Genomic DNA, 15,163 nt, shown 5'->3' on the forward strand with positions numbered 1-15,163 from the left:
ATGTTGGTAGAAGTGGGAGAGATATCACTCTTTCAATGAGAAGATTGAGCTACTGGTATGAGACCACACTTGCGCTCCAATACATGCATTTTCTATTACAGCTCAGCAGGAGATATTTCAAACTGTTCCAAGATTCTGCAGGTAGCTCCAGCAAAATTTTAAATTGAGTGCTTTCCTCAGAAAATTGTCACAAAGCCATGTTAGACAGAGAAGTGGACCTTTGAAATATCTCAGCGCATCTTGACAACCTGGAGATCTCTCAAGGGATATCAGAGCAATACACCCTTTCACACAGTCTTCTGCTCCATGTGTTTTCTACCAGTGCTTGGCTTTATCCTTTCACTGTAAATCCTTCCCTGTGATGCCACCTCTGTGGGACAGAAAGAGAGAAGAAGCACAGAACTCACCTGAAGTTGCATGACCACATAATTAAATTTTTCATTTCTTCCACAGCCGATAAATCTGCAAACATGATCCTTCCCTGCAAAGAAACAGAAACATACAGAGTAGAACATGAGACAATAACCAGTTTCAGGCCAATGGTTTCTAACAAGCATGGTAACCTGAAGTGGCATCAGGCAGGGAGTTCTGCAGAACAGATTAATTTTGTTTTTACTTCCCAGTCCCATATTTCAGGAAAGTACTGACACTGCACAGGTAAACTGCAACAAGTGGAAACCAGTGCCACGGATCCCTGAATCCTCAAACATGCTGCAGGGTACAGCTGGGAGTGTGCCTAACTGCAGTTCATACCAACACCATACGCATGTGACACAGCCTCTGAACCAAAACCTAAGTAGCACATACAACTGTGTGCTTCACAGGTTCACTGGCAGTGCTTAAGCTTGTTATGCCAACTTCACTCAATAAATACTGACTTACACACAACTGTTACTATACTTGCCCTATTAGATTTTTTCCCATGGAACAGCTATTCTAATGCTACTTCAGTGCATAAACAAACCCTAATTTTATTTGTCAGAAACTCTGGAAAAAGAAAAATGTATGTGAAAAACTATTAAAACATAGAAGTTGTTAAAGGCAATTTTATAATAAAAAAAAGGGAAGAAATACATGTCATATTCTGGCATACAGTTAAACAATATGGTTTACATACAATTACACAATACTAGTTAGACCCCTGAAGTTCACTGCCCTGTGGTACAGAAGTGCTGCAGCAGCATTTACATTTATCAAGTGACATCAGACAAGACCCATATTCAAAAAACAACAGTGCGTTCCCAACAGAGTGGAAGTTGTGGTTTCAGATCATGTCCCATAATGGATTTGAGATGACATGCTTTCTGTATTAGCAGAAGGGAAGTATGATCATATAATGGCTTGAGTTAGAAGAGATATAAAGGTCATCCAGTTCCAACCCTGTGCCATAAGCAGGGCTGCCCCTACCAGCTCAGGCTGCCCACAGCCCCATCCAACCCAACCTGAATCACCTCGAGGGATAGAGCACCCACAACTTGTCCAGGCAGCCATACCAGAGCCTCACCACCCTCTGAATATAAAAAAAAAAAAAAAAATTCTCCTCACATCTAATCTAGATCTCCCCTCTTATTTTGAAGCCATTGCCTCTTGTTCTGACAGAAGAAAGACCATGCAGAAAGTCAGACCCTCTCTTTCTTATACAGCTCCCTTCAAACACTGGAAGGATACAATGATGCCTCCCCTTCTTCAGGCTGACCAAGCCCAACTCCCTCACCCTGTCTTCACAGAAGCGATGTTCCAGCCCTCCAAGCATCTTTGTGGCCCTTCTCTGGATCCAACAGCTCCACATCTTTCTTGTGCTGCGGGGCATGGACCTGGACTCAGTACATCAGATTGGGCTTCACGAGAGCAGAGCAAAGGGGGACAACTCCCTCCCTCTCCCTGCTGCCATCCCTCTTTTAATGCAGCCCACGGCCCTGTTTGGCCTTTTGGGCTGCAAGCACACATTGCTGGCTCATGCCCAGCTTTTCATCCACCAGAACCACAAGACCTTCTCTGCAGGACTGCTCTTGATGAGTTCTCCATATCTGGGATTGCACTGTCCCAAGTGCAGCACAATGCACCTGGTCTTGTTGAATCACACTAGGTTCAGGCAACGTATATGTAATGATGTATATATATTCTTTTAAAAGCTGACTACTAATAAGCAGAACTAAGGAAGATGCACAATACAATGACGAACACTCCTAGCACAAACTCCCACTCACCCCAGCACTGACTCCCCAGCCCAGACTAGCACAATTCAGCCTCCTACATATTTACACGCTGCAAGTCATACTTTGCTTTGGTTTGCCTTTTAGAGCACAATAAGATGGATATTGAAGTAAGAACCAAAACAAGGACTATTTTGCTGGCAATGAGAGCTACTGTGTGGTAGAGAGAGTAAATGACTACAACTTTTACTTGTTTTTATTGTTTTAAATGATCGTGTAGCACTCCCAGCAAGTGCACTAGGTACTTTTTATTGCTTTAAAACTACAGACAAGGACATTAAAAAACAATCCTCCAACAGTGAGAACTTAGCCACTCCAATCAGTTATTTCAGAGGAACAGAATGCTACTGTTTGATACACTTGACTGTGACTTAAGATACATCTCCGCTAACTCCGTATGGCTGCTTCAGATTTCAGTTATATTCCTGAGTATCTCTCTTTCTTATAAATCAGTTTGCTTCATAATATTATTATTTTCTGGATCACAAAATTCTACAGAATACATATTTGCATTTGTAATTGTTTATCATTGAGAACTATATGCATATCTATGCTGATAACACATTTCTGCACCAATTCCTGCATGAAACAAAAGGAACATAAGAATGTAGAGAAAGCAGGCCATATTTAGAGGCAGCCAGCTGGTCACATAGATGGGATAAATGCTTACAGCATAAACCCCTTTGGGTTTCGGATGCCTTTATTCATTTTCCAGCTGGAGAAGACACTAGAATACAACTGTTTGCTCTCTCAGAGGAGTCCATGCCATGCTGAAGTAGCAGATGGAAGATGAGAGTCAGCTATAACTTTGGGATTCCTGCAGATCAGTCCAACAGTTGATCAAAATTATGCAGCACACAAAGCCAATCATGTTAAAACCCCACTGAGCAATCAAGATGATGGAGCTGTTATATTTTCCTTTAAGGCAAAGGGAAACAGCCTTCTTCCCTCACACATGCAATCCACAAGCATGAAGATCATAGCACAGAGAACAGCAAAGCACGCTTTCACTCAGAAAAGACAAAAAAAAAAAAAAGTATAAGCTCCATTTAGTAGAAGTAGCCTTGCGTTCATTTTACTGCACTATCTGCCAGATAAAAGCATGCATTCATTTCCTCTAAGCATTTAGTTAATGAAGTGCTTTAATGTTCATCCATAAAGAAATGTTTGTTTTTTCCCTGCTATTACTTTTAAATTAAAGTGAACATACACTTGAACATTATGGGGTAAGAAATACAAATATTTCATACACTGAAGTGGCCTTCACCACCCCTGTTCTGAAGGAACTCAAACATTATACTCAATAACCATGTCCTAATGTATAAAAATAATGACAAGAGGAAAGCCCTTCCACTATAGGATATATATATATATATATGTATATAACATTGTAGATACACAAAATAAGAAACAAGTTAATATTGAAACTTTTCAATTTCATGATAAACATTCATCACACAGCAGTTAAACATTAAATGATCATCTTTTTTGAGCATATGCATGGAAAAATATGAGTTTCAGGATACTAGAAAACAGTATTTGAATCTACTAATTTAAATATTCAAATATTCCTAGTGTGTTTTCAAGACAGCGATTAAACTAATCAAATAAATAGTAAGAAAAAGAGTAAAAACATACAACATTACAGTTACAATTTGAAGGGGTTTTTTTTTGTGCGTGTGTGTAGTAACAGTCACGCTATTCTCCATATTTTCAACTGCAGGTTGAGGGAGGTGATTCTGCCTCTCTGCTCTGCTCTTGTGAGACCCCACCTGGAGTACTGTGTCCAGTTCTGGGGCCCCAACACAAGAAAGACGTGCAGTTGTTGGAGTGGGTCCAGAGGAGACAGGAAGATGATCAAAAGGCTGGAGCACCTCCCCTATGAGGACAGGCTGAGAGAGCTGGGGCTCTTCTGTCTGGAGAAGGAAGGCTGCAGGGATACCTTATAGCGGCCTTCCAATACCTGAAGGGGCCTACAGGAAAGCCTGGGAAGGACTTTTCATAAGGGCAGGTAGTGAGAACATGAAGGGAATTGATTTTAAACTGGAAGAAGGTAGGTTTAAACTAGCTACTAGGAAGAAATCCTTTACTGTGAGGGTGGTAAGACCCTGGCACAGGTTGCCCAGAGGCTGTGGATGCTCCTCCCTGGATGCATTTAAGGCCAGGCTGGATGGGGCTGTGAGCAGCCTGGTCAGAGGGAGGCGTCCCTGTCTATAGCACTCCCCACTCCTGTGATGCCAAGAGAAACATGACATCCAAATGCCAGTTCAAACACCCATAGGGCTTCCTCACTTGGCAAAATGTGCTTGGCAGAGGCACTAGAGATTCTTGAGGTATACGAATCTGCCTCCCTGGGTTAGGTTAACACCTTCCAAGGGTACTTAGCCTTGCTTTCCTGCCTTTACAGATAGCATGGTTATATCAGCCTAGCAAAATGCTCTAGAAACTTGAAAAGTGACTATAAAAGTAACAAACTGAATTGCAGGGAGTTAAGACGCTGTTTTAACAAGAGCAAGTCACATAGAAAAAGAAGGGATTGGGACTGGCAGACAAGAAAAAAAAAGTGAGGTCCCTTTTGTTCCTTTCTTTTTTTATTATTATTATTACTGAATTCTTACCTGTCCAATCCCTGGCAGTGAATTGGGAACAAGCAACACAAAATTGCTTCATTGTCTTCTGTAACAAGAAAATCAAGCACTCAAAAACTACAATGCCTGTGACCAGGCTGCATCTTGCACAGCTATTCAATATGCAGAAGATCTCTGCACTGCAGAATAAAATTAATCAGAGTCCTACGCAATGAGATTGGTTACACTGAGAAGAAGGGTTTTACAAAGAACATGTCACACTGAGCAGAGCTTAGAAATATCTGGCTGACAAGTGAGGTCAAAGGCAAGCACACAGAGCTCTCACACCAGGAAAAAAAAAAATCCTGTGCTGAGTGAACAGAAATAGTGCTCAGGAAAGCCAGACTGACAGTGAGATAGCCTGGGCCCAGAACCTCAAAAGCTGTGCTAGAGCTCTTTTAACACAGCCATTACACTCTGATTAACTCCAAAGAGTCAGGTCAGTATTTCAAAGATGCCCCTTTACTAGTTTAATGTTGCTCCACAACAAAGCTATAATGTGGGGAAAAATATCATAGAGAGAACAGACCAGTTTCTGTCTATCAAAGAATGTTTTGGGTTGGAAGAGACCTTAAAGCCTTCCCAGCCAAACCCCCAGCCATGGACAGGGCTGCCTGCCACCCACTCAGGCTGCCCAGGGCCCCATCCAACCTGGCCTGGAGCCCCTCCAGGGATGGGGCATCACAGCCTCTATGGAGAGCTGTGCCAGGGTCTCACTATTCTCTGAGTAAGTAATTCTTCCCTAACATCTCCCACTGCTAATTTAAAATCATTTACTCTTATCCTAACACTATCAGGCCATGAAAAACACACAAAAACACACAAAAACCACCTTCCTCCTACTTACAAGCTCCTTTAAAATACTGGAAGGCTGCAATGAGGTCTTCCCAAAGGCTTCTCCTTTCCAGGCTGAACAAGCCCAGCTCCCACAGCCTTTCTTCATAGCAGAGGTGCTCCAGTCCTCTGATCTCCTTTATGATCCTTTGCCTACACCCCAAAGGGTTAAAAAATATGGAAGATATGGAAAAAATTTCTCTTCTGGAAAGAGGAGTTCTGTCACTTGTAAGTGCTAAGTAACAAAGCAATCTCATTTTTTCCTCCTTTATGATGCCAAAGAACAAGAGTCTCAGAATCCTGGTTTGTACCAGTAAGGGTTTTTTAAAGCAAACTCCCATAAGGCCTCAAATCATTGCAAATGCCATGCATCAGTTCACTGAGCAGATGCAGGTCACGTAAACTTATTTTTGAACAAAAATATCTAGAAGCTCCATTCCAGATCCGTACCAAGCAGTTCCCAAATCATGAAGGAAACAGAGTCCACATCAACAACTGGTGCCTCGGATAGCATCAAATTGTCTCACTATGGGGGGATGAAAAGAACTTTTCATACTAAGGGACCGGTTGAAGTTAGACCAAAGCAAAGTTCCCAGACCACACTCTGTTTATGTCTAAAAGTCCTGAAGTCATGTATGAAGATGCATAGGCTCTCAGCAACTGCTGTAACTTACTGATCTGCTCATATTATACTGCTCACTAATGTAGACACAGACAACCCTATAGAAGCCCTTGCTCTCTGGACAAGCAATTTTGAGTTCACTTCGCCATACACACCTTATTTCTATTCCTCTTTAACACATATGGTCTAAAGCCTTACCTACACAGCCAAACACTTTCAGATGTATCTAGATCAATAACCTTCTGTACTGGATGCAAGCTCTATCTGCACGAAGTACTTTGACAATACAGTTCAGACTTGTTTTCAAAATACTTGATTGCAAAGTAGACAAAACACAAACTAAGGATAAAGCCATTTGCAAGTGGTACAATTGTATATAATTATATCATTTGAAAATAATTTAATAGTGATTAAAGTAATAAAAGAAGGGCTTGGCACTAGAATAGTACTCTTCTGATAGAGAAGCTGTATCTGTGCAGAAATTCCCTTTGCAGATGTGCCAAACAGTTCCTGAAACAGCTCCTGAATTTGTCACAGGCAAGATTTTCACCACTAACAGGATAATTCCCTATTAACTGTCTTAAGAAAAATATCTTTTTGTATTTTTTTTAAACTATTACTTTATTATCTCTACACTTACAAACTACATGCTGCTTTCTTATTGCTTTACACCACAGAAGTCCACTACTGTAAAAACTTTCCATTGCTGATGTGGCTCCTAACTCTCCATAACGCTAACTAGCTCAGAACTGCACGGCAGCTTTCTTCAAGAGAAGTTTTTTGATGCTGTGGATAAGCTTAGTCCTGCTTATTCTTTCAACTATGGAAGGGACAGATCAGCCAGAGATAATTAAGCCCAACAAAAACGACAAATGATTCCTGCACCCAGGTCTGGTGCAGATTAACAGCAAAGAACTTTACCTACAGCAGACAGAGTGTAAACACGCTGCAAATCCAAGTAACAAGAAGTCCAGTGTTTTAGTTCTGTGGCCACTGATTCTGTTATTAGCTATGACTGCTGGAATACCATCATTCAGTGAGGATTCAGATAGTTTTTTTAACCACGTTTCATTCACAGTCTAAAAGGGTACTGTTGCTGGTACCTCCCAGACAGTACGGAGACTGGGAAAGTGAGGGTGATCCAGGATCCTTGCAAGTAACAACAAAAGCCAGAAAGGATTTTTATCTTTGGCAAAGACATTGTACCTAAACAAAGTCTTATGCAGCCAGAAAAATTGAATCAACTAGGATCAGAACAGAACGACTCTACAGGGCTTACCCCTTGCTTTTCATCTGGAAAAGCACAACTGACAAACATCTACGCTAGTATCACCACCTTACTCCCTTCCACCAATTGTTTGCCCAAAGTCAGTGCCTCCTTTTCTGAAAGACTTCACACCTCTCCTCAACAGCTCACTATGAAAACATACACAATGCATGATTCCCAAATCTCTCAACCTTATTTCTTATTTTAACTTGATAATTTATTTCAGTAAAGCATTTGGGGATTAACCTTGAACCAAAAAAAGCTATATTCTTCACAGAGCAGTTCGATTTGTGCAAACATGGCTGAAGTAATTTGTCATTCTTAAATGCCAGATAGCTGATGCATAGTCACTTGTGCTGCTTCTGGTTTTTTGTTCCTTAATACTTACTAATTGGTTTGCCAGTGAACTTTCCTAGTTTTCTGTTCCCACCCCTAAATTACCAAGATCACACTGCATACAATTCTGGCTGCTTTTCAAGCACTTGCTATTTTCAACAACAAATGCTGATGGAAAAGTAAATGTGTTAGTCAGTTCCCTGAACATTTTATGATGTTAGCTCTGATTTGGTATTTTCAGGTCATGCTTTTTAAGCATTCCCTGCTCTGGATATAGTATGCATTGACATTAGCCAGCATAATAGCATTCTTTCTCATTATTCCAATAACAAGCCGTTCTACACGGTCACACCACTCACTCACTTGAGAGCATACAACCAAATGCAAAAATCTAAATCTCTGCTTTGCAGGTTCTCATTACATTGCTTTCAGAACTCAGCCACCTGCTCTGCTGTTCTCCAAGAGCCTCTGCATATCCAGACCTTTCACATATCACCAGCAATAATGTCTTAATGATCTGGGTTGATTTCTTCTTTACTTTCATCCCCTTTCCCAAGCATAGAAGTATCTATTATAATAAAGCGTATTCCAAAAAGGCTTTTATCAGTCCTCATCCTGTAAAAGCTCAACTATGCAAAACTAATGCAAGTCACTACAGAGACAGTGTGACACAGACATTAACCCATATTTGATAAGACCTGTAAAAGTTACCCCTGTACAAAATCTCCAGAGTTGATTGGATTAGAGGGTGAAAAGGTACAAGCACTGACATAGGGCCACAATACCTCTGAAGCACGAGACTTAGTGATAAGTACACAGCTCATTGTCTCGTGAGAAGACATTTCTCTGGCTCAAGTGCAAATCGTGCCAAAGAAAACATCCTTTCATAAAAATTGTATCTGCCAGTAGCTGCCTTTGGCCTCACCAAGAAATCAGTACAACTGCACTTTTGCAGACAGGAGTTCTCAGCTTCACAAGGGCAGGCTTGGAAATTGTTTCCTTCCTCCCCCAGCTCTCAATTTCTAGTAGAAGAGCCCTTGCTATATCCTCAACCAAGAGCAACTGCTGCACTTTTTGCACTTATCTACTACTGAATCACTTTACATGGAGACTCCTTCACGCTCAGTGTTTTAGACACAACCACCGTTCCAGTCCTTCAGGAGCAACCACCTAACCTTACTTCTTAGTCAGACATCACTTGCTTTAATAAGTATCACCTAATCAGTATTATCTAATCAATACCACTAAAGAAAACAGACTAGTGTATCAATAACTCAATTTTAGTCTCCCCATTATTACTTTAACTTGGTGAACAAAAGCAGCTCCTATAGTTGGAACCCATTTGAACAGGACGCTTTGCAGAATGCAGTAATTTTCTGAGTTAAATTTTTTAACATAACATTGCAGGTTTGTATGGTACAAGGCAGAGGATATAGCTACCACTGACTAGTTTTCAGGTTACCCAAGAAAGGCATTGGTCACACTCTGGTAGTAAAGGAGGAATAGCTTACCTCTTTCTGAGAATAAGTGCTCATTAGAAAACAACCAAAGGAGGCAATCTCCAAGTAGAGATGCTTCCTTTTTGGCTGCCAGCCCTCAAATGAGGTTACGGTGGGGTGAACCCAGGGTTCACTCCTTCCATTCACACAGGTGAATTGCTCACACCTGTGCTCCCAGGGCTGGCCAAACTCCCTCACCACATGCTCAATCATTGGTTCAGGCCATGACCTAATGGTTATATAAAGTAGATGAAGGGAAACTTATGAAAAACATTTGCAAGTTTGGATTATAATAGTTAACGTGCACAGTGACCTCTATCTTTGAGTTCAAAGAGCTTTCTTGCCTTACCTTGCAGCTTCTTCAGCACAGCTACTTCCATCTTGAGAACTTGCTTGGGCTGCTGAGCTGATTCCACCTTCAAGGCCACATTCTCCCGGGTAAGCAGATCCATTGCTTCATAAATCTCCCCAAAGCCTCCACCACCGATCTTCTTCAACTAGAAAAGTACAAGGAGATTTGGTACAATGCACAAGAGAGATGGCAACAAATTGTCTCCCACAGAGCCAGGCACTAGCTTCTTTAATGCACAGGCAGGAACAAATTCAGCTCCCAGTCTGTGCTGTGCCTGAATCCCTTCAGTGCACAGTTAGGCAGAAGTCCAGCTGCCCACTTGACTGTGCTATGTATAAATTCTTTGCTGCACAACAAAAAACAAGCTCTGCAAGTGATGACACGTGATACATACAAAAGCAAATGGTAAAGCCTATTATGCCAATAATGTTCTTGCCAAAAATCAAAGGAAAGACCCTTTAAGGAGATAGCAGAATGATTATGTAGAGTGTGAAAGATAAAAACTGTCATTCATCTTCTGCACACTGATCTCTGCAGTAAAACACAACTACAGTGGATGGAATTAATGTTTGCAAGTAATAAATAAAATTAAGTTTGAACCTCATTCGCAAGATTTTAAATACAGAACTAAATATTACAGGAAGTTTTCAGATGTTTGACCTGCTCTGCTAGTGAGGCTACTTCAGTGTCATGTTTCTGAGAACTGAAAACTGCACTAACTCAAAGCAGTCCTGCACAAGCCACAGGAACTTCTCCATTCTGATTCTCAATCTCTAGTTATTATTATTTTTTAAACTACATCAAATGAAGCTTTTTGTGTCTATAAGCAAAACTAAGCACTGCATCACAATACTACCATCTCCCTACCTGGAAGCTAAAACAAACTGAAAGCTAAAGATGCCCAGGTTTCAGCACATCTGATCTGCACCCACTTTATGTAAGTTATTTGCTTGTTCTACAGCAGTCATCCACTCAGAGCACAAGCTGAGCTTTTCCTGGAAAGTGATTCCTTGATTTTCCTTCTGCTGAGACTTGAAAGCATATGTACATATAGATATACATATGTATGTAAGACAGACTCCTGAAGTGTTGCAAATGTCAGTGTCTTTGCCAGGACAATTCCTTTACTTTTTTAAAAATTTCTGTTTCCCTTAGATGTTTAAAGCACGCTGTGTTGCACAGGAACAACTTCAGGTTTACAGCATAGCTAGACCAGAGCTCCTTTGATCCACTTAGCACTTATTCTCTGAACCTAACCGCAGCCCATTTCTTCAGCATTCCGCATGCACTGTGTTTGCAGCTGCTCTGGAAGCCCTGAGGACTGCTCATTTCCAAAAGCAACAGTCACATCTGAAGAGAAAAGACAGCTTAAATCAGCCAGACACTCGAACATGTATCTTACACAATGTTTGATGAGGTTTAAATGATGTTTTTGGATGTTTTCTGCATCACATAGCCTGTCCTGTGCATCTGTCCAGTTTGATAAATAAAAGTTCCAGACTCTCAAGGGCAAGATTTTCTTCACAAGGTGACCAAAAACATTTACTTTCCTGTCCCACAGGTCAAGAAAAACACTTCTACATGGTAGCTGGTACAAGAGACTGTAGTACTTTTAGGATTAACACCCTAAGTATTATCTCTGAAGTTATTCCTGGATAACCTTTTGAGAGTTGCTATCCGGAGCCATTCTTCTTTTCCCTTGTTATCTTTCCTCACAACATTCTGCTGAGCTACACAGGCATATTCAAACAATAAACATCCCAATAACTAGGTCAGCACATATTCATAAATTATTATAGTGCAGCTCTACTTCTACTTGGAAATTCATACAAAGTGAGCTGGCTATTTAAAATCTTTCAATCAAATCAATGCTACATTCAGCACAATAACACGTCAGGTAATATCTCAGTATTCAGTACATGGGATCTTCTGTTCCTTGGCATATTAATGACAAAGAAGATGAAAAAAGGAGTAGCAAAAGCTGAAGGTGGCAAAAAGTTTATTTGGGACCTGGGAGGACCTTGAAGGAAGATGGGAGAAGTCTCAGTGGGAAAATGCACATCATCATAAACAAAAGTCGTCAGTAACAAATATAACATAGCAGGATTGAACAGGAGACATAGGCTACCCAAATGTCTTGCCTGGTTGCAAATTCAATAAATTGATCTTACAAGAAATACGTCTGAGCCAGCACACGAAGATCCTTTTCCATTCACTGGCCCCAACATGGACAGTCCTCAATAAAGTTGTCAAAATGCGAAGCTATTACAGTGTGAATGGAACAGTACAGTTACACAATTAGGATAGCAACACAGTAAGCATCTGTAGGAAGGTCTTGTGTACAATATACATCGCTGAGCACTTTGCTGTTAGAAGCTCTTTAAGAGGTAGAAGTGGTTCACTTCAGGACTAAGAGAATAACTGTGAGCCTGGGAAACTAAGGATGAACAAACTAGACAGCCTAGGACTGCCACCTCAGCAGAAACAAATGAAAGTGTGTATCAGAAAAGCAGATTCAGGAAGAAAGGTTCAGGTATTAAGACTGCTCACCTGGAAAAACAACTGAATTAGAAGATGCATGTAAGTCTATAGAGCAACAAATGCAAGATGATGTGAGATTAAGACAAGTTTCTTCTGAATCAGAAAGCTGATTTTATACATACATTCTAGTCACTCCTTTATGGAAATTATCCTCTAGCATACTTTTCCCAGCACACCAGATGGTCCTGCTCATCACTACCAGTACTGCCAACCTCCTTGGTCTTTCAGCAACATCCAGAGGCAATCAGCAGCCATTTCCTTTTCTCTGTTAGTGAGCAAGTTGTTATACTGCAATGAAGGCCTTAGCTGAGGTCAAGGGCTTCCATGCAGGCATCTCCTTGTTGCTTGGATACTCTATGGAAGTTCACTGCCCTAAGGTGAATTCTACATAGCTTTCTGCTGGACACAAATGAGAGATGGACACATACCATTCAAGAAAATAAATAGGGAAACTGCTAAATACAAAATCGAGAAAGAGAAGGGAACGTCTAATGAAAATCACGTAATAGGTAATCACGAATCACCCAGCCCATGCCTTTCTTCCCAGGGAATAGTTTAATCTCATCCTTCTTCTACCTTTCATCAGACCAACTACTCTTTACGCTGAGGTCAGAAGCAGGATTATTTCTACCAAAATGTAAGAGCCTGCATGGAAGCTATGCATCCATGTTTGAGGAGCTGAGTGAACAATTCACCTACCAAATACAGGTATCTATTTTGACTCATACATAGACAGCTAAAGCTAAGTCAGCTGCATTTCAGACATGCTTACAGTCCTTTCAGTATGCCACCAGTGACCACATCACCATTTAGAACACTGCAGCACTTCTTCCATTTTCTAGTCTTCATGACACATCAAGCCCTTTGGTAAACTGTTACCAAAAAGCCATTCTGCTTGGTGTAGCCAGCTCTGATGAGGGGGTTCAAGGAATTCCCCAGACTGGGCTTCTCTCAGGACAACCAACACAAAATTTCTACATCCCAATTGAGCAAGCCAATACCTAAAGCCCCTCTGGACATGTCAGCAGTTATACAAAACACAGACTATTCCCTTTGAAGTCTCCTTTATATATCCTTAACATTTTGGATTTATCCAGAAAGATACTTGCAACAAAATCCTTCAGAACCTAGGGGAAAAAAAAAAAAAAAAAAAAAAGGAAAAAAAAAAAAGGCCTTCCCACTAAGCAGAAAAAGTACTCTGGCAGGAAAAAAGTACAGGTCCACTGGGAAAATGGAAAACTGCACTGTTTCACAGAGGGACAGGCCAGAATAACACGGCAATCCTCCAACTCCACCCCAATCCCCCCCCCCCAGAAACCAAAAATAGCCTTTAATTACAAATTTGATCTTTTATTTAGCAAGTGAATAAGACATCACTGTTCTAATCAAAGTCTGCCTTCCAAGGATATTATATACGGATAAGACCTTCCCAGGAAAAGAGATGTTCAGTCCCAGTGTCAGTGGCAAGGTCAGGAAGCAGAACATGAGCTCTTAAGACAGAGCGAAATACCAAACTGAAGGCCAGCGAACTCAGCCAGGGACAAGGCTGTCATCCATATGCTTCAGATGCTGCCAAGGGCAAACAGTAACTACTGCATCTACCCGTTAGGAGTACTTCTGTGGTCAAGTCTGCAACTCTTACAGCCCATCTCAACAGGCCAGCTCATCCAGAAATGGCAAGCAGGCTTCATCTGACTTAACACGAAGTAAGAAAGAATAGACTGATATTCACCAAACTCTCAGAGTCCACTCATCTAGGAGTTGCACTGATCTCAAGGGGTAACTAACTCAGATAAAACATGCACAAACTGAGAAGCCACCTAGACACCTAGACTTAGTTCTATATACAGGCCATGTTTTAGTTCCCATCCTTGAGTGTAGCAGCATACATCAGAAAGAGCATATTTGGATCAAGTCATCCTGTGGGGCCTCAGCGAGAGTTGCATGGTTCTAGCACCATTCAAGTTTCATCTAGTTAAAACATCTGCAGGTAAAGAATGATGATTCAAAAGACTACTTCTTCAAGTCCCTAAGTTTTGATGAAAGGCACAAGTACTCCCTGTCCATTCCTTTCTCCTAAAATAACAACAACAAATCATTGTCAGAAAGCCAAGTTTTACTCACTTGCAGCAATGGGAAAATGAACTACTGCCAAGCTAACTGCAGAGAACTAACATCTTCATTTGTCAGAATTTGTCACCAAGCATATAGGAAGAGAGGACAAAAGGAATTCAAGGAATACATTAAAATGATCTAAAATAAGAACTTGGCTCAATACTGGAAGTGTGCCAGCGCTAAGAAGCACAAGGTTCAAGCAGATGCCCAGCCAGAGATAGTCACAATGGGAGAACAAATTACACAAAAAACCTTCTGGCATCTCGGCCCCAGTGCCACATAAATATGCCACACACCTGCTTGAGCAGGATCCACTACTCACAGCAAAGCTCTGCCCGTCCAGGTTGCATGCTATGTGTTAAATTCAGAAATGCCTATGACAAAAAAAAAAAAGAAGAAAAAAAAAAAAGCTACCAATAAACTACACTCACTTAAGGAACACCCCCCTTTTTTATGTGTAACTTGCTCCTATGGTACCCAATCCCTTGGGCCAACAGAGGTATATTTCTGCCAGACTACTCCGAGTCCCATGCAGCTCCCTGTTCTGACTGATCACACACCGACACCTGGCACACCAAGGGGACAGCACAAAAGACCTGCCTAATGGGCATATACTCTTGAGGGGCCCAGCAATGACCATGCAGTGAGGGCTCACAACACAACTGAGTTAACACAAAGCAAAATACCATGGGTGAATCAGGATTTCTCAGTGCTATTTCTGGCCTTAAGCAAATGATGCAATTTCTCAGACACTTCA

At 41.2% G+C, this 15,163-nt stretch overlaps 1 protein-coding gene across 5 annotated transcripts in view; it reads right to left on the reverse strand.

The window, feature by feature from the left end:
• Positions 1-15,163, reverse strand: part of TTBK1 (tau tubulin kinase 1) — a 99,646-nt gene that overhangs the window by 65,524 nt on the left and 18,959 nt on the right. For all 5 annotated transcript variants that reach the window (XM_052676006.1, XM_052675967.1, XM_052675996.1 and 2 more), the window contains 2 exons: positions 9,748-9,895; positions 408-481 (listed from right to left, as the gene is read on the reverse strand). In XM_052676006.1, coding sequence (XP_052531966.1) covers positions 408-481; positions 9,748-9,895 — 222 coding nt within the window. The remainder of the gene's footprint in view (positions 1-407; positions 482-9,747; positions 9,896-15,163) is intronic.

This window comes from Tympanuchus pallidicinctus, unplaced genomic scaffold, assembly GCF_026119805.1.
Source record: "Tympanuchus pallidicinctus isolate F22 unplaced genomic scaffold, pur_lepc_1.0 scaffold1, whole genome shotgun sequence".
Classification (NCBI taxonomy): Eukaryota; Metazoa; Chordata; class Aves; order Galliformes; family Phasianidae; genus Tympanuchus; species Tympanuchus pallidicinctus.